The following is a 23,544-nucleotide window of genomic DNA, read 5'->3' on the forward strand; positions in this document are numbered from 1 at the left end:
GCTTGTGGCCCTCTTGGTTCTTAGTTCCTTTGTCCTAAGGTCCATTCCTCCAGGACGTCTCATGGTCAGACGGCCCTATAGTGCACCATGAACAGTAAAAACAGGACCAGCTTCTAATGATCTAGTCAAGCGAGAGGTTGAGAGTTTGAATCCCAGCTCTGCCATTGAGCCGCTGTTGGGCCCTTGAGCAAGGCCCTTAACTCTCTCTGCTTCAGGGGCGTCGTACAATGACTGATGTGACTGGTGTGAGCTTGGGGACTGGGATTTGAACTCACGACCTTCAGATTAGCTGCCCAGACCATGACCACTGTGCCTCCAGTCCCCCGTATCAGAAACGATGCCTCCAGAACAGCTCAGATGTGCCCCTCAGTCTGTACCGCTCTAAACTGATCTGAGATCAGTGGATGAGTGAGTGTAGATGTAGATGAATGGCAGATCAGTGTTGTAGGTGGAGCTTCAGCTGATCCAGGATCAGCTCACTGAGACGAGACTCCGGCGTCGGTAAACAGGATGTTCTGACCTACGGGTGCCACCGCGGGAAAACATGTGATGGAAACATCGCTCGGACGGGCACGGCTGCGCTCCGCCGTATAAGGGCAGGCTAATGAACCGGCGCAGCACGCTGGGGATCGATCGGGTTCAGCGGAGTCGGCTCGTACACACACGCCGGGGATCATGGGAAAATCTGCAGGGTGATGGACAAAATAATGGAAACCTAGATCTGGTGGAATTTAAGAAGTAGCCAAGCAGTTGAAGTACTGGACTTGTAATCGAAAGGTTGCTGGTTCAAACCCCACCACTGCCAGGTTGCACCTGTTGGGCCCTTAACCCTCAATTACTTAGACAAGATACGGTCACAGAATCAGCAGTGCAGACAGCAGCGGTCAAAATCATCCACAAGTCTGCTGGGTGCGAAAAAGACGAGACTAAAATGTGGGCGGGGTCTTTGACGCAGTGTAAGGAACCTGGTTAGTAACCCGAGGTGCCTGTACAGAAGTGGAGGAACGTGGAGATCAGTGCGTGACTCTCCGTGAGTGAGACCGACCTCACGCACCGATCCACCGAAGTTCGGGGGGATAAGAAGGGGTCGCGTTGGAGGGAGGGCGTGTCAGGAGAACATACCCTCCTCATACACCATCGGGGTCTCCAGCAGAGGGAGAGGAACCGGCTATGATTAAACTGGGAGAAAACGCAGAAATAAAATCAGTGCTTAGTATCTCAGCAGCATTTCAGCCTCCTAAGAAAATACTGAAAACATCCAACCGTGACGCCACAACTGAAAGCAGCTTCATCTGAGAGACGCGGTCATGTCCAAGCGCCTCGCCTTGTTTACCGTCCCGCTGGTTCAAAGCCCAGACAGGAAGTGTCCCGCACCGTCCTGCTGTCCTGTTGCTTTCTCTTTGTTGCTTTTCCACTAACGCCACCACTTAAGCATCTGCTTTAGCATTCAGTCCATCCCGAACCCTAAATCCCGGCCGGCGGGGTCACTGCAGAGGTCAGCGGACAATGCGTGGCTACGCGACCCCTCTCACTTCAAAAAAAAAGAAAGAAAGAGAGAAAGAAAGGCTTGACATGACCAGGCTGACCCCGTCTCTCTCGGAGAGCGGTGAGTGGGCGGGGCGGGGTGTCTCTGCGAGGGACGAGGATTTGGAGAAAGTCTCCTCACAATGAGAGAGAGAGGAGATGATGAACGAGTTCATCTGAGGAGAACGCTCTGATGGAGCTCAGCTCAGGTCTTCAAACGCAGGATGAGTGGCTGATACGAGAACCTGCTGCCCCACCCGGACAACCCTGATCTAAAGTGCCTGACGGGGGGGTTTAAACGGTCATCAGTCAAGCCCTCGAACCCTCATCATCAGATTATGTTTAGATGTTCAGCAATTAATAGACACTTTTATCTAAAGTGACTTACAGTACTGTGACAGTGTACAGTCTGAGCAATTGAGGGTTAAGGGCCTCGCTCAAGGGCCCAACTGTGGCAACCTGGCAGTGGTGGGGCTTGAACCAGCGACCTTCTGATTACTACTCCAGTAGTACAGCCACCCACCAGCATCCACCAACATCTACCAACGTCCACCAGCGTCCACCAACGTCCAGCAACGTCTACCAACGTCCACCAACATCCAGCAACATCTACCAACGTCTACCTGTGTCCACCAATGTCCACTAATGTCCACCAACTTCCACCAGTGTCCACCTTTACCACTAGGCTGCAACTGCCCTAGCAGTGGTGGGGCTTAAACCAGCAACATTTCGATTGCTAGTCCAGTACCTTACCTGCTGGGCTGATAAATTCATCACAGTCAAATTATTAATAAAAGGATCCACCAAAGGATCAGTCTGTACAAGCAGTGATGGGGCGTGGCTCACTACTGTGTTCCAAACTTCATCAAAGGATCAGTCAGTTTGAAAAAAACTGATATGGTGAAAAGATTCAGGGAATCTAAAGAGATCTCAGTCCCCTGGATCTACTCTGGGTAATGTTTGTGGATTTTTGCCTCTATAACAGTCCTACTCGCTGTGTGTCTGAGTCCGGTTGTTTGAACAGTTGCTCTCAGAGTAATGATGGACATTTTAAGGTGTTTTGATGATGATGTAGTTTTTAAATGCTGGGGTGGCTCTGGCTGGCCTTGACACCTTAACAGCCCCCCAGGGTTCTGTCCTAAATGTTCTTTCATGTTCTCCTAATTAGCTGAGCAAAGTTCTTAACACGTTCTCGTGTTCGTGCAGCTCCACACTGACCTCCTGGTTTTATTATTCCTGCTGTATGGAGAGCTGCTGATCTCATCTCAGAGGTTCCTGGACTGAATGATGATGATGGAACCGAGCCGAATCTGTTCTTCTGGTGGTGTGTGATGAAACACGTCCTTGTGAAGAACTCATCAGTAGTCTTGCAGGAACCTTCTGGGATTTGACCTGGTCGAAGGCCGGACGCCCACCACACCCCGTTACCCACATCTGTGTGCAATATGAACACTCGCACCCCCCACCCCCCAAATTTCACTTCCTGTGAGGTGAAGCCGGCGAGCAGGAGAGCGATTTAGCGTCGGCCCTGGTTGTTAGAGCGGCGCGTGACGAGTCTGATCAGATGTAAAGCGGCGGCGCTGGATTTACAGTCGGACTTCATCTGGGATCGATCCTCCTAACAGTTCCAATCAGACGTAAGGTCCTCCTCATTTAGGAACTAAATTCCTCATTCCTCCGTCACACTGAGGAAGCTGCTGGTCCTCACCCAGAATCTGCTCCAGATTAGAAGCGGAACGTGTGCTGCGGTCTAACAAAGTCCACCAATGTCTACAAACGTCCACCAACGTCCACCAGCGTCTACCAACATCCACTAACATCTATCAGCGTCCACCTACATCCACCAATGTCTACCAACGTCCACAACATCCACAACATCCACCAACGTCCACCAATGTCAACCAACGTTCACCCACCAGCGTCCACCTACATCCACCAGCGTCTACCAGCGTCCACCAATGTCTATTTTATCAACCACGCTATTCTGGTCAGGGTTGCTGCTGGTCCAGTTCCACTAAGGCACAAGGCAGGAACCCGCTAGTCAGGGTGCCGAAGACCTAAACTCAGTGTCCACATACTTTTGGCCATGTCAAGTCTTGGAGTTCCGATTCATTCCAGATGTGTTGAATGAGAGTTCCTCTTGGACTGAAAGAGCTGAAATGAAAGGGGCCTTCCCCAAACTGTTGTGTTCTCCTGGTGTCCACCAAACCCAGATTCATCCGTCTCCACAGTCCAACCACACTGTGCTCTACACCGCTTCAGCCAGCGCTCAGTAAGTTCAGGCATGTCCACCGTCTCTTCTGGCTGTAGAGTTTTTGGATCTGAGGTGATGTTTCCTCACCATGGCTCCAGTAAACCTGACTCCGCGTCTCACACCGACGTTCCTCGGCGGTTCTCCGGTGGATTCCCTCCTCTCGTGAACTAGCCGGGAGATACAACCAGGTCCATTAAAAGCACATTGTGTTATGATCTGGGGAGCGGCGCTGGAGCTTAGCGGTGGGGGGGTTCTGAATTAGAAGCAGACCAGGTTAATTCATCAGACTGTCGTTACGCGTCCCAGCATCCAGTTCTGCTCGGAGCTCCTCACTCTCACAAATAAGATCCATGTTGTGGCATTATCAAAGAGATCCGACACGAAGCACCGATACGACCGGCGGGGTAACGCTCGAACCCTGGACCGCGGGGTCAGGCTCACTCGCGCCACACCTCTGATCCAGAACTGAAGCTGCTAACCTGCAGGAGACATGGCGGCCCGGCTCAGCACCTACCGAGGGAACGGTAATTGTGGTTGACATGTAGGACCAGAAAACCTTAGAGCCGGGGTGGGGGGCTGGAAAGTTCTCTATATGGCCAAAAGTATTCGGACGCCTGACCGTAATCACTTTGAAGATTTTGAAGCGTCCAGATTCTTATGAACGCGTCACGTCTGTATGTTTTTGTTGTGAAGCTCCTGAGATGATTAGAACCTCCTCACTCGTGCAGCTTCAGTTCTCATGCTTTTAATCTTCAGGATCATGGACCCGCTCCCCCCCCCCCACACACACACACACCCTGCCCCCCCGTCTTATTAAAGTCAGATCCCACTCGCGCCCGGTTGCTATAGGACCTGCGAGCGCTGATCCAAACATCTGTAGAGCGCCGGCCGAGAGATGAGGTCAGCGGCGGCGTCTCCGTGGACGGCTGTCTTCACCGCGTCACTCACAGAGGAGCCGCAGCGCCAACATAAACCCTGCAGACCTTCCCTAAACCGTTTCCTCCCCTCACCAGCCTGAACCCGCTCTGGTACCCCGGAATGAGGTCCGAAATCTAGCGCTCCAGCTCAGCGGCTGGTTTATTTATCATTTCACGTCCAGCTCGTGTAGAACGGCTACGTCATGAGTCCTGCACTGAATGATTGAACATGATTTATACTAATATACGCTATACAGCCAAAAGTATTTGGACACCTGACGACAAGCTTATTAGACAAATCCTTTTAATATGGAGATTGTTTTCGTCTGTACGACTCTAACTGTGGATTTTGTAGTGTGTCTGTGGGAATTTAGCTGTAGGGAACATGGCGCCTGTGTGGTAGAAGGTGGTAAAACACTGGACAGGAGCTGGACTGAACTGGATCTGGACTGGTATTGATGTGGTAGGGGTGTAATTACATCATGATTCATTTATTGTTTACTGGTATGAGCCCCGATGCCCACCTGAGTCTCCTGCACCCTTCTGCAGTTCATTGTTTATTCCTGACTGTGTAACTCTTGTTCCTGCTGCTCTCTGGTCCTCCTGCCACCTTTGTTTATCATATTATTTATTATTAATCAGTGAGCACGCTGTAGCGCATTTGAATGTGAACCCCGACACCCCTCTGAGCCTCCTGCACCCCCGTGCCAGGGTCCAGGGTGATCGAGGAGGGCACAAACTTTGCTCTTAACAAACAGAAGAGTCGACTGTGATTGTAGATGAGAGACAGAGAGACGGGTGAGAGAGAGAGAGAGACGGGTGTGAGAGAGAGAGAGAGACGGGTGAGAGAGAGACAGCGCTGGTGTTATTGCTCTTATCTACAGAGCTTTAAGGGTCCAGTACTGTGTGTGAGAGCTTTTTTGAGAGATTTCCAGCCTCCGCCACACAATGCTGCAGAGTAAACGTCTTCTCCTCCTTCAGCAGGTTCTCACCACTCAGGAGGAGCTCCCAAATCTATAGGAGGCCCCGCCGAGAGGCTACGGGGGGGCCCGAACCAAAATATCGTTCCTCGGTCTGTACGCAAAGTGTAGAAATGAAGAAATGTCATAACAGTCCACAGAACCCGCGTCCTCCTCATCCTGCTCCTGCTCCCACCCAGAACATCAGGATTGGTTGAACTTGTCACCTCCTCTTTTATTTGTATGAATTTCATCATCACTTTCACAGAAATGAATCTCAGTTCTATATAAATAAATGTTCAGCGGAGCTCAGATGGTATCTCCTCACCTCCTCCATGCTGAAGCGAGCGCAGACGCCGATGCGTATCTAACACGATGATCTCTGACATCACAACACGGCCGTATGAGATGATTATTGTTCTGAGCCGCTGTTTTGCGTTCACGTTTCCTCTCGTTGAGCTCTCAGTCCCCGCTGGAAAGAACCGCCAAGAAACTACAACCAAGAAAGGAAACGGTCAGGACTTTATTATTTATTTAAGATGACCCGGGCGGATCATTTTCTATCGATATTAAACATCATTCCATTAGAGCTCTTAACATGTAGGATCTAATAAAAAGTCACGCTGATGATCTGTAGTGCAGAACTTTCAAATGTTTGAGATGAAATGTAATCCTTTTACATACACAATCTATCAAACCAGAGGTCCCCAACCACCAGGCTGCAGACCAGTACCAGTCTGTGGGTCATTAATTACGGGGTCACACAGAAAGAATAAATAATTAGAGACGCTACAGGAGAAATTACATTTCCAACACACTTCAGGTGTTATTGTTTCTAATCACCACTAGGTGGGAGCAGCGTCTTGTTACATAAAAAAAAAGCTCAGGATTCACACTGATTCTCCATTCTATAGTTCTTCTATTTTAAATCCTCCCGCCAGTCCATGAAAATGATATCTTATATGAAACCGGTCCTGTCCTAAACGTTACAGGATGCCTCAGTGTGCAGCTCGACCCAAATGCACCGCGTGGATTGGTGTTGGCGCTCCATTTCACAACCACTTAAGTCCGAATCTTGAGTGTCTGTCTTGGTCTTGTTGTAACGTCCAGGTTTAGTTCCTTGACTGGCTCACATCACCATCCTCCCACCACCGTGCTTCACTCCGGGTTTGATGGTTCTGATTGGTCTGAATGCTGGCGTGTACGCTTCAGACGAGTTTTTCTGTGTGCTGTATTCAGTTTGTTTCTTATTTTTCACCACAGAGCTGATGTTCCTGCTGCTTCCTGGTCGAACTGCAGGTTTTTTCTCAGCTCCTGTTCAGTTCAAGTTCCTTCATCATTTTGTGGCGTCATGATTGTCATGATTCCATCCATGAAGCTCTTTTATTTTGCAGCGTTAAACTTTAGAGCTTGATTCATTTGTATAAATGTACAGTGTATCACAAAAGTGAGTACACCCCTCACATTTCTGCAGATATTTAAGTATATCTTTTCATGGGACAACACTGACAAAATGACACTTTGACACAATGAAAAGTAGTCTGTGTGCAGCTTATATAACAGTGTAAATTTATTCTTCCCTCAAAATAACTCAATATACAGCCATTAATGTCTAAACCACCGGCAACAAAAGTGAGTACACCCCTTAGTGAAAGTTCCTGAAGTGTCAATATTTTGTGTGGCCACCATTATTTCCCAGAACTGCCTTAATTCTCCTGGGCATGGAGTTTACCAGAGCTTCACAGGTTGCCACTGGAATGCTTTTCCACTCCTCCATGACGACATCACGGAGCTGGCGGATATTCGAGACTTTGCGCTCCTCCACCTTCCGCTTGAGGATGCCCCAAAGATGTTCTATTGGGTTTAGGTCTGGAGACATGCTTGGCCAGTCCATCACCTTTACCCTCAGCCTCTTCAATAAAGCAGTGGTCGTCTTAGAGGTGTGTTTGGGGTCATTATCATGCTGGAACACTGCCCTGCGACCCAGTTTCCGGAGGGAGGGGATCATGCTCTGCTTCAGTATTTCACAGTACATATTGGAGTTCATGTGTCCCTCAATGAAATGTAACTCCTCAACACCTGCTGCACTCATGCAGCCCCAGACCATGGCATTCCCACCACCATGCTTGACTGTAGGCATGACACACTTATCTTTGTACTCCTCACCTGATTGCCACCACACATGCTTGAGACCATCTGAACCAAACAAATTAATCTTGGTCTCGTCAGACCATAGGACATGGTTCCAGTAATCCATGTCCTTTGTTGACATGTCTTCAGCAAACTGTTTGCGGGCTTTCTTGTGTAGAGACTTCAGAAGAGGCTTCCTTCTGGGGTGACAGCCATGCAGACCAATTTGATGTAGTGTGCGGCGTATGGTCTGAGCACTGACAGGCTGACCCCCCACCTTTTCAAGCTCTGCAGCAATGCTGACAGCACTCCTGCGCCTATCTTTCAAAGACAGCAGTTGGATGTGACGCTGAGCACGTGCACTCAGCTTCTTTGGACGACCAACGCGAGGTCTGTTCTGAGTGGACCCTGCTCTTTTAAAACGCTGGATGATCTTGGCCACTGTGCTGCAGCTCAGTTTCAGGGTGTTGGCAATCTTCTTGTAGCCTTGGCCATCTTCATGTAGCGCAACAATTCATCTTTTAAGATCCTCAGAGAGTTCTTTGCCATGAGGTGCCATGTTGGAACTTTCAGTGACCAGTATGAGAGAGTGTGAGAGCTGTACTACTAAATTGAACACACCTGCTCCCTATGCACACCTGAGACCAAGTAACACTAACAAATCACATGACATTTTGGAGTGAAAATGACAAGCAGTGCTCAATTTGGACATTTAGGGGTGTAGTCTCTTAGGGGTGTACTCACTTTTGTTGCCGGTGGTTTAGACATTAATGGCTGTATATTGAGTTATTTTGAGGGAAGAATAAATTTACACTGTTATATAAGCTGCACACAGACTACTTTTCATTGTGTCAAAGTGTCATTTTGTCAGTGTTGTCCCATGAAAAGATATACTTAAATATCTGCAGAAATGTGAGGGGTGTACTCACTTTTGTGATACACTGTATATACTTAAAATATAATAGTGTCCAGATACTTTTGTCTCATGTTAGTTCCTGCTTTATGTTGATATGTACAGGTACAGAGTCGAGGGAGGTTGTGTGTAAATATGAAGCTGATTATTTTTGAGAGAGATGGGCGAGAGACCTAGTGAGAACAGTAGAGAGAGAGAGAGAGAGAGAGAGCTGGACCCAGACTGGCACTTCCACCCTCAGCCCAAACATTCTAATTGGGGCATTTGTCGTTTGTTTTACCAAAGAAAGCAGCTGGTCACACCCCCCTCCTCTCTCACACACACACACACACACACACACACTTTCCCCTGCTCTCTCTCTCTCTCCCGGTGTGTGTGGGTGTCTCTCGCCCCTCTCTCTCCTCCTCCTGAGCATGTGGGAGTGTTTTCCTGCCGCTCGGCCCTTTTAACACCGCACCAGCACTGAGGAACCACACTGAGCTTCAAACTGTTACCCCACACACACACGCCTCACACACACACGCCGTGCCTGATACACACTATGGATGTGAAAGTTGTGGTGCTGCTGATGTTCTTCATCTGCATCGTGAAGGACTCGGAGACTGAAGGTAGGACCAGGGATTCATCTGCAGGGGTTAGATCAGGGGTTAGATCAGGGGTTTAGATCCAAGTTTAGATCTGGGTTTGAATCAGGGGTTAGGGTTTGGTTCCAGGGTTTTGCTGGATCAGGTTTTGGTTCTCCAGTGCTGTTCTGATCAGAGGTTGGAAGGAGTCCCAGAGAGTTAAATGCAGTGATCTGGTTGAGCTGGATTCTGGATGCTCCTGTTCTGGTTTTGATGGGACTTTGAGGAGAATCGGACTGGTTTTGGAGCCTGTAAGAGAAACCCAGCAGCAGTTTGAGACTCTGAGCTTTTTCTGGTTGTTTTGTGGATCCTGATGAGAATCTGATCTGTTCTGGTGTCATTGTGTGTGTGTGTGTGTGTAAGATGATCTGAGCGTCTCTGCTCTCACTTCTCATTTTCATCAAACAGTTTCCTTTAAAAATTATTTTATTTATTTATTAATTTAGTGAATTCATTATTATTATTATATTATTATTCACGACTGAATCTGCTCTCGTCTCGGCTTCTTGTGTTTGAGATTGTTGGGATTGTTCTGCAGCATCTGTAGATCTAAACTTTAAACTCTGGTCATTTTTATTTAAAATAGCTTCTAAATATTGTTTGCAATTCTTTAAGATTTGATTATAACCAATATAAGACTGTAATTTTTTATAGATTTGAATTTCTGTGTAGAAGTTCAAATGTTCGATAAATTCTAATCTGATTTTTAGTGAAACATTAGAGATTCTTCTCTCATTTTATTGATCTGAGTTCCTTTGCTTTGTTGGGTAAATTGTTAATATTAAAATCTATATTTAGGTGTTTTAATAATAATAATAATAATAATATATATATATAACTCTAAGATGTTTGGATTTATCGTCTTGCTGAAAGATTTAGTCCAGATTTAGTTTCTGGATTATTGAGATTTAATTCTAATGTGTCCTAATACTTTTGCTTCATCATTAATTCTGATATCATTAAGCTGCAGGTTTTATTTGTGTATTTTTTAATAATAAGTATTAAATTATTTATTTAATTCACTCAAAGCTGCACTTATGTGAGTTAAATGATGTTTTTGTGACTCAGAACCTCCAGCTTTATATACTTTATATACAAGAGTCTTTGTCAGACACTTTCATCCAGATTGAATGACTGAGGGTCAGGGGCCTCGTTCCAGGGCCCAACAGTGTCTGCACTGCTTCATGCAATTAAAGTTAAATACAGTTAAATTATAGTTTAATATAGAAAAAAACCAATTTTAAGCTTTAAGCTTTTAAAACTATTTTATTTTAAATCTTCAGACGTGCTTCATAATAAATTAATTGATCATTCTTATTATTTTATTAATCTTTATTATTAATATTATTACTAATTAAGGTATTATTATTATTATTTCATTTTTTATTTATATTATTTAGTTAGATTTTCTTTTAGATTTTAAAATTAATTTTCTTAAAAATACTTTCAGTGTGAACCCCGACCTTCCCAGATCTACCCAGTGGAGCGCTGGCTCAGGTTCAGTCAGATTCAGGATATCAGACACAAATAATCCATCAGCACTCGGGTGTCCTGTCTGATCCTACAAAACTGTGTTAAACTGTGTTAGACTATGTTAATCTGTGTTAAAGAAACAAATACATCACGCTCTTCAAATTATTTTCTTTAATAAAACATTTATATAGATTTATAATGAAAAAAGCACATAAACAAGCTGTAAATGTAGGTAAAAGTAATAAAAATAATATAGTAATATAGTAGCACTGATGCACGTTTAGTTCAGTGTGTGTGTGTGTGTGTGTGTGTATAATCACACCTCATTTCTCTCTGCAGTTTAAGATTCCTGCAGTGAATCGTTTCCTCTCGGCTGTAAATCAGAGCTTATAGAAGGACATGGTGAGTGAAGGGTTCAGAGTCGTGGTTCAGAGTCGTGGTTGGGTGTTGGGGCTCTCTCGGAGCGGTGCTGCTGTTTTACGTTGTGTTGAGCTCGGTGCTGGTGTGTGTAGGTGCAGATCGTAGGTTTAGGTTTTGAACAGAACTCTAAACAGTCTGGTTCCTGCTGTGTGAGCAGCATCGACTGTATTAAGTTTTATTTGGGATGAATGAGAACCATCACAGTGCTCAGGTTAAAGCAGAACATAATAAATCAGTTCACAGTTCTGATGATTTTAACAGTCGTGTGTTGGACTGAGAGTGTAAAACGTTTAAACACATAAAATAAGGTCCAAACTAAAGATGCTAAATGTATGATTTGTAGATTTGTAGAAAAATTTAGATTTCTTCTGTACGAATGAGATTATAATTATTCAGAGTTTTTATTTTGTATATTTTTGTATATTAATATATTATATAAAAGCACTGAAGTTAAGTTTTATTTAGAATAAAGCTCAGAAACCAGAAATGTTTAAATTCTGAAGGATTTCAGTTCTGCATTACATTTAGAAAAGAAATGACATTTTAACTTCTGCATTAATAAAATAACCTTATTATTATTATTATTATTATTATTGGAGTTTCTTCTTTCAGTGCAAAATTAATTTTACATTTACACAGAATTATTTTAACGTCGTACCTATAAATCATAAACATGTTTTAAAAAGTCCATATTAATGTGATAAATAATGAGTCTGATTCCTCAGAGTGAATTTTCTATCTTTAGTTCCTAAAGGTTTTATGTTGGTTCCTTCTGATTTGTTCATCTTTAATATTAGATTCAGATCAGGAGATCAGCTGGATCATGCAGCATCTTCTTGTGTAGGATCCAGTCCTGAGATCTTCTGGCTTCATGTTTGGACTCGTCGTCTCACTGAAACGTCCAGGTTTAGTTTCTTGGCCACTGAGATTATTTAAACTTTTGTTTCCTTGATAGTGTTAAATCCTCCAGTATCGTTTGTAGTGAAGAAGCTCCATATCATGATGCTCCCACCACCGTACTTCACTGTAGGTTTGGTGTTTTTGTGATCGTCCTTATTTATTCAATTCGAGCAGCTGAATTATCACCAAACGTTCTGTTTGTGTTTGATCTGATGCTGGTTCTGATTGGTGGAGACGCTGGTGTGTGTGTGTGTGTGTGTGTGTGTGTGTGTTAGAGGAGCTGATGCAGAAGCTGCAGTTCGGTTCTCGGTGCTTAGGAGGAACAATCAGATTTTGTTGTTGTTCGTATCAGGAGGCATAACAATTGTTATTGTTTAATGCGCTGGTGTTACAGAGACTCTTCTGCTGTATAAAATAATCCAGTGTGCCTGTTCCTCTTTCTTTAATAAGATTCCCAAGCTGAGGTGTCCACAAACTTTTGTTCATGTGGTGCAGTGCTTGTAACATCAGTAGAAGTGGACGTTAGTGGACGATGGTGTGTAGGTTAGGAACCCCTGCTCTGGGGGTCCACAGTGCGCCCTGTGTTTGCTCTCTGTACCCAGTTTGGGGTGTAATGGGGTGTAATGGAGGCTCAGACAGCAGTGAGACCCCGACATCCAGAACATCATCAATCACAGGCGCAGGTTCACGTCCTGATCTGAATGAGACTGAGAAGCATGTCGAGGAACCGGTGAGGAACACCAGGAGAACATGAAGAATGCACTTCACCCCATTAATCAAAACCCAGGAGCACGGCCGAGCGGGGCCCCTCAGTAAGAGCCCGGCTCACTCCGAGGGTCCTCGAGGGTGCGGCGGGTGTGAAGGCGGGTTTGTTGATGTGGGAACGCCGGGGTACGAGCGGCGCTCTAATCTCTTTTTAATGAGCGGCGTGGGCGTGTGGGTGAACGTTTCTCCTGCAGGACGGGGAACGTGTGCTCCATGATAATAACCCCCGAGCTTCTTTATTCTTCAGTAATTAGTGGTTTCACCTGTTTGTGACTGGTCAGGGGGGCGGGGGGGGGGGGGGGGGGGGGGGTGTCTGCTGCAGCCGTCAGGGATCACCAGAAGGATAGATTTACACTCCACGTCTTGGACGTTTTATATAACTGATTGCTGGTGTATTCGGGCGTGTTTAGAGTTGCTGAGTTTATAAAGAAAGAAATAAACTCAACAGAGACAAACTACAGGGAGCAGAAAACGATCACGTGTGTAGAGAAACACACTTTTACATTCATTATGGATCCACAAAGAGACAAAATACACAAATACATAAACACACACTTTGAGGGTCGTCCACATACTTTTGGCTGTACCCCTGTACCTGGATGAGAGAGTGAGACACATGTCTGTGTGTGTGTTGTTTCTGTAGCTAAGCCCATCAGTCTGTTGGAGAGATGCTGGTGCCGCTCGACCCTCAACACGGTTCCTCAGAGGAGCATCCGGGAGATCAAGTTCCTCCACACGCCCCACTGCCCCTTCCAAGTCATGTGAGTACCAGCCGACGTTCACCCCACACACACACACACACACACACACACACACACACACACACAAAATCACATCAAAGAGATCAGATCAAATCATACACAGAACAACCCACAGTGCTCAGCCATGTTATCATCACTTAAATAATAAATTTTTTTTTATGTGAAACATTTAAATAAAGGTTTAAATTATGATGTAAAGTAGAAAATAGATAATCAAAGTGCAAAAACCAGCAGTGTGTGTGTGTGTGTGTGTGTATGTGTATTTGGAATAGTGTATGTTACTGTGTGTGTATGTGTGATTGTGTGTGTATGTGTGTGTGTGACTGTGTTATAGTGTGTGTGTATATGTGATTGTGTGTGTGTTTGTGTGATTGTGTGTGTATGTGTGTGTGACTGTGTTATAGTGTGTGTATATGTGAGTGTGTGTGTGTTTGTTGGTGTGTGTGTGTATTTGTGATTGAGTGTAATAGAGATCATATGTTATAGTGTTATTTGTGTAATTGTGTGTGTAGTTGGAATAGTGTATGTGTTTGTGTGTGATTGTGTATATATGAGTGTGTATTTGTGATTGTGTGTGCATGTGTGTGCATGTGTTTGTGTGTGTGTGTGTGTGTGTTTGATGTGTGTGATTGTGTATATATGAGTGTGTATTTGTGATTGTGTGTGCATGTGTTTGTGTGTAATTGTGTGTGTGTAATTGTACAGTCAGCATGTGGACTGTAAAGTCACATCTCTGCTAAAACAGTGCTAGCAGAGTGCTAGTGGAGTGTTAGCATAGACTAGCAGGCGGATATGGGAATGTGGAAGCGTAGCGGAGTGTCGCCGAGCCCCTGACAAAATGTTAGTGTTAGATCTTTATCAGGAGCCGGAGATAAAAGGAAGTGTGAGATTTGGGGAGGGGGGGTACAGGGTGGATGGGGGGGTGGATATGGGGTTTGGGGTGGGGGTGGGGGGTAAAGTGGTTCACTTTTTGTTTCTGCGCTAATCTGTTTAGCTGCTAACATTAGCGATCGGCTAAACCAAGCTGGAGCGTATTACTCTAAAAGCTCTGAGTGGGTCGGAGAGGGGCGCGGGGGTCATGGTGAGGCAGAAGGTCAGAGCGGGATAGAACCCTGGCCTGAGGGGTTCACACTCACACACTCACACACACACACACACACACTCACACACACACACACACACAAGCTGGGGCTAAACTGTGTTTATTTAAGAGTTCGGCCCTGAATCTTGGACCCCCCTGACCACCATCCCCAGGATCCATCGATGGGGCTGATAAGAGACAGACAGCTGTAACACAACCCCTCTCCTCACACACACACACACACACACACACACACACTCACACACACTCACACAGTGTTAGCATTATCCAGCTGTGAGCTACTTACTACCTGCCGTCTCTGTGCACATCTGCATCCAAACCAAACCACAACATAAAAGTAACCCAACACACACAAACATCAGCTCCAGTCTCACTGCACGGCTGATCCTCAGGCGTTTACTTCCTGCTGGAGCAAAGTCTACCGGAGCATTTGGTCCTCCGGCAGCAGGGGAGTGTGTGTGTGATAGTGTCTGTGGATCTCTGTGTTTGTGTGTATGTGTGTGTTTATATGTATTTGTGTGTGTATTTGATATGTGTTATACATGATAGTGTGTGTGTGTGTGTGTGTCTATGTGAAATGCATTATAGTGTGTGTATGTGATTGTGTGTGTATGTGATTGTGTGTGTATGTGATTGTGTGTATATGTGTGTGTATGTGATTGTGTGTAGATGTGTGTGTATGTGTGTGTTTATATGTGATTGTGTATGTGAGTGTGTGTAGATGTGTGTGTATGTGTGTGTTTATATGTGATTGTGTATGTGAGTGTGTGTATATGTGTGTGTATGTGTGTGTTTATATGTGATTGTGTATGTGAGTGTGTTTGTGTGTGTGGGTGGTTCATTAACAGAAGGGTGTGAGTCGTGGCCCCTCTTAGCTGTTAATTCTCAAACGTGACCTTTTGGCGCAGAGGTGTGATACGGGTGCTGTTTTTGGGGGGTGTGAGGGGGTGCAGGGGGGGTTAGCATGTGTTTCTTTAACAGTTGGAGCTTAGCAGCTAGTTTTCTGTGACGGCGTTTTTGTAGCGGCGCTTTTTTAGCATGTAGCGTCCTCTGTATGATTTAACAGTGTGTGGTTTGACACGCAGCCCTTCACATGGCACACAAGAGACTGTAACTGCTAGCAACACCCTAGTAACCACCGGGAATCATACAGTACAACACAGCAAGTTTAATTCAAATAAAAAACTAATGTTAGCATGCTAGCTGCTACAAAGTACAACAGACCTACTTGTAACTGGACAGGAATTCTGGCTAATATCACAGTTAGTAACTCTGTGAGTGTGATAAGAAGGGAAGAAAATAATCAGCCTGTATACTCCCATCAGTGATCCTGTATTAATCAGTTCTTAGCTAGAACTGGGATTTGAAGGTCAAACAAGGTCATTGACGCCACGTTCCAGTAACATTCCACTGTAGCTGTATGCTTGGGATATTGGAATATGACTACTGGCAGTCGTGCCACATGTTTTAAGTCGTTCCTTACAGACGAAACTGCTCTCCTCTCTGTTCTGGTTTAACTGGTCCTGACTCTCCTGTGTGTGTGTGTGTGTGTGTGTGTGTGTGGTTACAGAGCAAAGCTGAAGAACAACAGGGAGGTCTGCATCAACCCCAAAACCAAGTGGCTGCAGCAGTACCTGAAGAACGCCATCAACAAGTGAGTCCACACCGCTCAGGCTTCTACAGCAGTCAGTGAAGAACCTTTAACTTAGTCATATCCAATTCCCTGATGGTATTTCACCCTCCACTCCTAAACGAGGAGGGTCGTGACTAACCACTTCTTTTCACCTGCACCGGGTGGGATCATACGGAGATCTGTACAGCGCACGGAGAGTCACGCACTGATCTCCATTATCCCCCGTCTCACACGTGTCGGAGGGGGCGTGTGTTAGTCACGACCCTCCTCGGTCAGGGCAGTGAATGCTCAGCGGTTAAGGTGCTGGACCAGTAATCATAAGGTTGCCAGTTCAAGCCCCACCATCACCAAGCTGCCACTGTTGGACCCCTGAGCGAGGCCCTTAACCCTCACCTGCTCAGACTGTATTCAGTGATAACTGTAAGCGTTTCTGATTGGCTCTTCTTCTTCTTCTGTTCTGCAGGATAAAGAAGTCGAGGAAGCGTGACGAGTGAATTCGGAGGGGTGTGACTTAGTCATATCCAATTCCCTACATGCACCCCTCACACACACACACACACACACACATGTACACACACACGTGTGTCCCTGTGTGGACTGCTTGCACAAACAGCACTTCGCTTATAAATGCCTTTAACCCTACACGCGCACACACACACACACACACACACACACACGCACGCACACGTCCACTATGAACTGAACGTGGATGAGCGTAAAATATATGGACGCTAGTTGTTTTATACTTTCTATAGCTTAAATAAATGTGATTTATATTGTTTTGTTACTGATGATCTGTGATGAAACTGATTCAGATGTTGGATTCAGATTCAGGCTGGTTTGGGTTCGACTCCCTTGTTGTGATCTGGACTTGAGCGTTGACCTACAGTGACCAGGATGTGATTTCTCTTCATGTGTTTCCATGCACTGAATTAGCACTGCGCTAGTGGATTTGTCTTAATTTAGTCATATCTGAATCCCAGTTCAACCTACGGCCCCAGATCTGATCTGATCGAGGAGAGCCGGGTCACCACTCGCCCTCCTGTGGCACTTGTTCAGTTTGCGCCGCTTCTTATCACCCGTCAGTGTTGGGTTCCCACACAGAGCCACGCTTGGGCTCAGGGGCCCGGTCGAGTCCGCGAGATTGCATAACGTATATCACAGCGGCATCAGGAAGAGACACCATCAGACCTTTCCTCCCTCAAACACGCCCCATCGTGTCTGTGTGGATGCCCGGCCAGGTCGGCAGCTCTGAGATTCAAACCCTTGACTTCTGACGCTCCTCAGCCGCACCACCCCAGCGCCCTCAGTAATGATATGATGTGTTTTATATTTTTCTGTATCATTATTCTTATATAAAGTGACTTTATATAAACTTTATTCAGCTGTAATTATTCTAATATTATATTAGTCAGAATGTACAACAGCAGATGAAGCTTTTTTATTTTAATACCTAACAATCTTCATGTTCAGAAACCATTTTTTATTTTATTTAACAAGTAAATCATTTTTTTTTACGTTACTGTTTTTAGATGCTTATTATTATTATGATTATTATAATTATTATTAATGATGTTATTTGATCAGTTCAGTGTTTCAGCTGGTCAGTATTTTCAGAAATAATAAAATAAAAACAAAAGAATTGAGAAAATCTCTTAATTTTTTATTGTTTTGTTGTGATTCTCAGTATTTTTCAGGTTTTTGTATTCATGCAGATATTTTTATTAGCAGGTTTTATTTTTTATTACTCATTTAATATCACACAGTAAAGCGTCTGATGGTGAAAGTGTTTTTATGTTTGTACCAGTGTTTTATATAAACTTTTATATAAATGTGTTCTACTGTGTATCAGGATCAGATCTGAGATCATGAACACGTCTCACATCATGGTTTTATTTTATAAACTCACACAGAGTCTCAATAATCAGTACAGAATTAACAGTGAATCACTTTAGTTCTGTAAGTCACATCGTTTTAGAGGCAAAATGATGTGAACACGCCTCATAATTATTATTATTTATTTAACAATAAATTATTATTTATTTAGTAATTGATAAAAATAAATTCATTTCTTTTATTTCCCAATGGCTCATTAATAATGACATTGATAACAGTAAATTATTTTACTTCTACAGTGATTAAAAACCAAGTAAAACAATTAAAAAACAATTTAGAAAAATCCCTAAAATAAAGATAAAAAAGCTGTTGTAATTAAACGCGTGGTAATAAAATGAAGTATAGAAGAATTTCATCTGCTGGTCATGTGTGCAAATAAAAATGATTCTTTCTTTAAAACAAAGATTTTTCAGGCTAAGAAACAGAAATTCTGTCACAAAAATCCAAAAGTTTACTGAATTTCTAACATCTGATGAAAGGATATTGAGATGCAGTGATAAAACTAAATAAATCTACAGATTTATTATTTTATTCTATAATTCTTATATTCTTATGTAAGTGTGTTTTGTTAAACGTGCATATCAAATCATGTTTAATTCTCTTTAACAAATGAAATGTTTCTTTTACCATAAAACATGTTCCAAAAATTAATTTGGATTTTATTCTTAAGATTCATTTAGTTTTTAGCATTTAAACATTTTTTATTTTAAATAATTTGAGAGTTTTATCAGTGATGTATTTTCAGTAATCAGATTAGATAGATGTTTGTGTGTTATAAATATTTCATGCAGTAAAAAATTTCAAATAGAATTTTTAAAGCTTTCATAGAAATGTAAAATAAAATAAGTCCTTTCAGTTCCACAGTAACAGTGATGAAGCTGATCTCAGATCTGTTCCTGTCACTGAATGATTTCAGACTGTACCTGATGAACCTCCGTCTCTTTCATTATAATAATTGTATTTTTATGATATTTTTATAATTAAACGTCACACTCTGTAATACTGAACTGAGATGAATTTATTTAGTCACATTTGTAATAAACATCTGAACAGAATCAGTGTGTTTGGTTTGTTTCTGATTTTTTTGGGTTGAGACGTGGACTGAGCATGTGCAGTAGAACCCAGTGTGAGTGGTGTAACCTGCAGGCTCGGGTTCTAATCTTTAATAACGCTGTGATTTAGTGTTACTGTCTGTAAAAAACTTTTATTATATTTTAGTATTGACTCAAATTTTACAAATTATTAATTGTATAGATTATTATATCAATATATTATCAATATATATATAATATTCAGAGTTAATTAGATCTATAAACCAGCGTTTGATTTGTATTTAAATGATAAAGACTTTAAATAATAATAATAATAATAATTAAAAAATAATTGACCTGATTCAGATCTGGACTTCAGTTCCACATAAATACTAATAAAATAATATAATTACAGTTATTAGCAGTTAAAATATAGAAACATATAGAAACATATAGATGTATCATTTTTATTGCTGTAATAAACATTGAACATAAATATTTTGGAACCTTTTCCTGTGTAGTTTTATTATATTTATTATATTTATTATAGTTATTAGCAGGTTTACTGTTACTGTTTACATGTTAAGTCTCTTACTGAGTCCTCTCAGGAGCACGGGGAACATGATATGTCCAAGTCTGCAGTGAGAACTTTGTGTTTCATCAAAACTGCTAATCCAGCTTTAGGATCAGAGTCTGAATAAATAAATGAATCCTCAGAGTTCTGACACACGCAGCTGGATGATTAATATCAGATGTTACACAGCCAGCCGTCCTCGTCCTCTACAGGTGAATCTGATCCGTCAGAGCTGCTGCTGTTCCTCATGAGTTACTTCAGGCGTGACATGATGGTGGATTCATACCAGATCTTTAGTTTCTCTAGCAGCAGTGCAAGCTTCTAAAGTCTGGAGCTGAAATCATTTATATTAAAGTAAATATAGAAATCTCAGTCTGATCACTGATGTTCTAAATCATTATCAGACGTGATTAGTGACACGAGATCATCAAGATTTCAGTCAGAACATGCTGGAACTGACCCGGAGACCTTCTAGTTAGCTCCACACACACACACACATGCGTGGGTTTGATGTTAGCCAGTGTGTTGAGTGTGTGTGTATGTTAAATCAGACTCTCAGATTCTCTTCACGCTTGGTCAGCAGGATCAGGCTGAATCACTTGAGGAGGAGATGAACCCAACCCCTCCTGATCAGTGCAGCACCGTCTCTGGAGAGCTTCAGGCTTTAGTCTGGACTGATTCAGAACCAGTATGGATGTTAATATGGTTCATGAGCACTAATGGGAACCATGCAGGCGTGTGGCTGAACAGCGGCTGCATTCAGACGTCTGGGTTTGGGTTTGATGGAGCTCAGTCTGTTTTACTTTTAATAAAATTAGTCTTAATATTTAAGGACTTTATTGTGTGAGTGTGTGTGTGTGTGTGTGTGTGTGTGACAGTGTATGGTCATGTTTTTAATACAGAACATTTCGTTGTATTTTATATACAGTGACAATAAAAGCATCCATTCATACCCAATGTAAAAACGCCCTGTAATGACACTACCTGTCCACCAGGGAGCGGCAGCACCTGAATACTAACAGTCACGTGATACTCTCACACCTGCGAGTAATGAGGAATGTGATGGGTCTGGAGTCAGGGATGGTTTCCTCCTGTCTCACTGAATCGGCTGGGTTTTTTTTTTTTTGGTTTTTTTTTGCTCTGTTTTGGATCCTGATCCGGTTCTCTCTAACTGTCTGTCGGATCTGGACCTGGTGCTGCTGGTTCTGCTGGTGGTTCTGCTGGTGGTTCTGCTGGTGGTTTTGCTGGTTCTGCTGGTGCTGCAGGTGCTGCTGCTGGTTGGTACGTCGATTCTAGTCTGGTTTGGGTTGTTGAGATGAGAACAGCAGTCAGTTGTAAATTATCTGTATTAAATTAAAACCTTATGCCTGATGATTTTTTATTATTATTATTATTATTATTATTATTATTATTATATATTATCATTATATATTATTATTATAATATCTTTTTTATTATTATTGTTATTAATTATTATTATTGTATATTTTTATTATTATTACTAATATTATTACTATTTATTCTCTGCTGCATCTTAATGCACCACACATTTCCAATAAAAGACACAATCATGTTGTTATGAAGCATGCATGCAGAAGGTGGCTTGGTGTGGTTACACTAACTGGATTAAATAAAACAAGCCTTTTATTCTCCTGATTGTATAAATCTTTAGATGTTCCTCACTGTACCGCGAGGGTTATTATAAATAAATAAATATATAATTCATGATTTTATTAGATCAGACGGTTCAGTTCAGGATGAAATCTGTTTAATTCCTGCAGGACTCTTGTTCCTAAACTGCTGGAATTTTTCCAGAATGTATATTTTTGTGAGCTGTGACTCTCAATGAAGAATTAAAACTTATTTATTTATTTTAATTGATTTTATACCTCTGTTAGTGGTGGGTGTGTCTGGAACACATGAACCTAATAACAAGAAGGGATGTCCACAAAGTTTGGGTCATATCAGGTATCTTTACTGTACATGTGCACTTTAGTATGTTCTTCAGTTGTCTGTGTAAAACATGGTGATTTTTTTATACAGAAGGATAAACAGTATATAAAATGATTCATATATATGTGGACGCTACCAGACAGAATCACACAGCAGTGATTAGCGAATGATTTTAACAGAGTTCATGTTTTAATTCTACAGTCTTTGTTTTCAGATCGTTTCACCCTGGAGAATCATCATCATCATCTTCATCATCATGAGCAACTTCAGTGAATGCCGGGTACTAGAACTCATTCCCTCCTGGTGCGGCTGCAGAACCTCCAGGTCCGGTAAGTTCGAGCAGATCTGGAATGTTCTGATTCTGATGTTAGTTTAACCCTGGGATACGGGGGGCCAGGAGGGGGGGGGGTGTTTTTGGGAGGGAACTTGAGGGACAGGGGCGGAAGTTTGGAATCCACTGAGGGATCTGCTGGAAGGGTTGAGCGGGACAGATGAAGGAGGAGGTGAAGGTGAGGAGGAGGAGGAGGACTGATGCTTTAATTTAACGTTACGCTTTATTGATGAGCTTTAAACATGACGATCAGTCATGTGACCTTCAGTCGGCCTGGTTTACTTCAAACGTTCATGAGCTTCTCGTTACCTCATTATTCATCCATTAATCTACCACGCGGCACCGACTCAACCCCCGTCAGTCGTGTTACTACATCCACTTTAGTACAATCTGGATTCAGTACCAGTTTGTTTTTACATTTTCTACAAACGTCTTCTGTACCATAAACACAAATTAATACTTAATTACTTAATGATTCAGTCCAATATATTTCTGAATGTGATCAGTAAATGTAGACGGGTCCATCCTGATGGTCCATCCTGGATGCCTTCACCTCATTACTAGCACAAATTTCCCCCGTCCCAACTTTTTTTGGAATGTGTTGCAGGGCTGAAATGCAGGAATGGATGTTTATTAATAAATGAAATGAAGCTGAGAAGATAAAAGATGAAATATCTCAGCTTCATCCTGTCTGACATCAAATAAAAGTAAAAGTCGATTGAGGTTGTTTTTGCGAGTGTCAGTAGGTGATTGTTTTTTCTGAATGTGATTAGCGTGATTTTCTGGCCTCTGATTGGTGTGTAGATCTGATTGGTGTGTAGATCTGATTGGTGTGGTTTAGATGTTACCCCTCATAGGGTGACAGAATTTCCCTATGAATCAATTTTGACGTTCTAGGCTGATGAATTTCTAAGTTTATTAGCAGTGTTATTCATTCCTGCTGTAATTGTTTGGTGTTTATAATAATTATTTGGACGTTTAATGACCATTGTGAATAATTTTAGGGTCGTTACCCCTCGTAGTAGAGAGATCTTTCTCTACTAATTGATGTTGATGTTCTAGACTGAGGAATCTCTCAGTTTATTAATGTTTCATACATTCTGACTCTAATTATTTGGATGTTTGGTGACTGATGTGATGTTTCCTTGAGGAACATTTGTTTGGTAACTTTGGCACGTGTGTAGAATCTGAATTATCTGCAGATCCTGTGATCATGGAGCAGATGAAGACGATGATGATGATGATGATTGTTATTATCAGTAGTTTGTTCTTCGCCGCGCTTAAATCTGCAACCCATTTGAAACTGGCTGTGCTGGGACTGTTTAATAGCAGCAGCAGCAGCAGTAGCGTGTAGGAGACGTGGAAGAATCCGGAGATCCGCGGCT

At 42.9% G+C, this 23,544-nt stretch overlaps 1 protein-coding gene across 1 annotated transcript; it reads left to right on the top strand.

Moving 5' to 3' along the window:
• Positions 1-9,223: 9,223 nt before the first annotated feature.
• Positions 9,224-17,134, top strand: cxcl12b (chemokine (C-X-C motif) ligand 12b (stromal cell-derived factor 1)). Its single transcript, XM_062989622.1, has 4 exons — positions 9,224-9,305; positions 13,522-13,639; positions 16,312-16,395; positions 16,838-17,134. Exons 1-4 carry the CDS (start codon positions 9,239-9,241, stop codon positions 16,866-16,868), a joined length of 300 nt encoding a protein of 99 aa, XP_062845692.1. The 5' UTR covers positions 9,224-9,238; the 3' UTR covers positions 16,869-17,134.
• The last annotated feature ends 6,410 nt before the right edge of the window (positions 17,135-23,544 follow it).

This window comes from Trichomycterus rosablanca, chromosome 27, assembly GCF_030014385.1.
Source record: "Trichomycterus rosablanca isolate fTriRos1 chromosome 27, fTriRos1.hap1, whole genome shotgun sequence".
In the NCBI taxonomy this organism is placed as follows: Eukaryota; Metazoa; Chordata; class Actinopteri; order Siluriformes; family Trichomycteridae; genus Trichomycterus; species Trichomycterus rosablanca.

Excerpts from the sequence above, each read along its gene's own strand:
- cxcl12b (XM_062989622.1), top strand. The coding sequence starts at position 9,239 with ATGGATGTGAAAGTTGTGGTGCTGCTGATGTTCTTCATCTGCATCGTG. Across the intron at positions 9,306-13,521 it reads GAAGGACTCGGAGACTGAAG|CTAAGCCCATCAGTCTGTTG; the intron begins GTAGGACCAGGG and ends TTGTTTCTGTAG. Across the intron at positions 13,640-16,311 it reads CACTGCCCCTTCCAAGTCAT|AGCAAAGCTGAAGAACAACA; the intron begins GTGAGTACCAGC and ends GTGTGGTTACAG.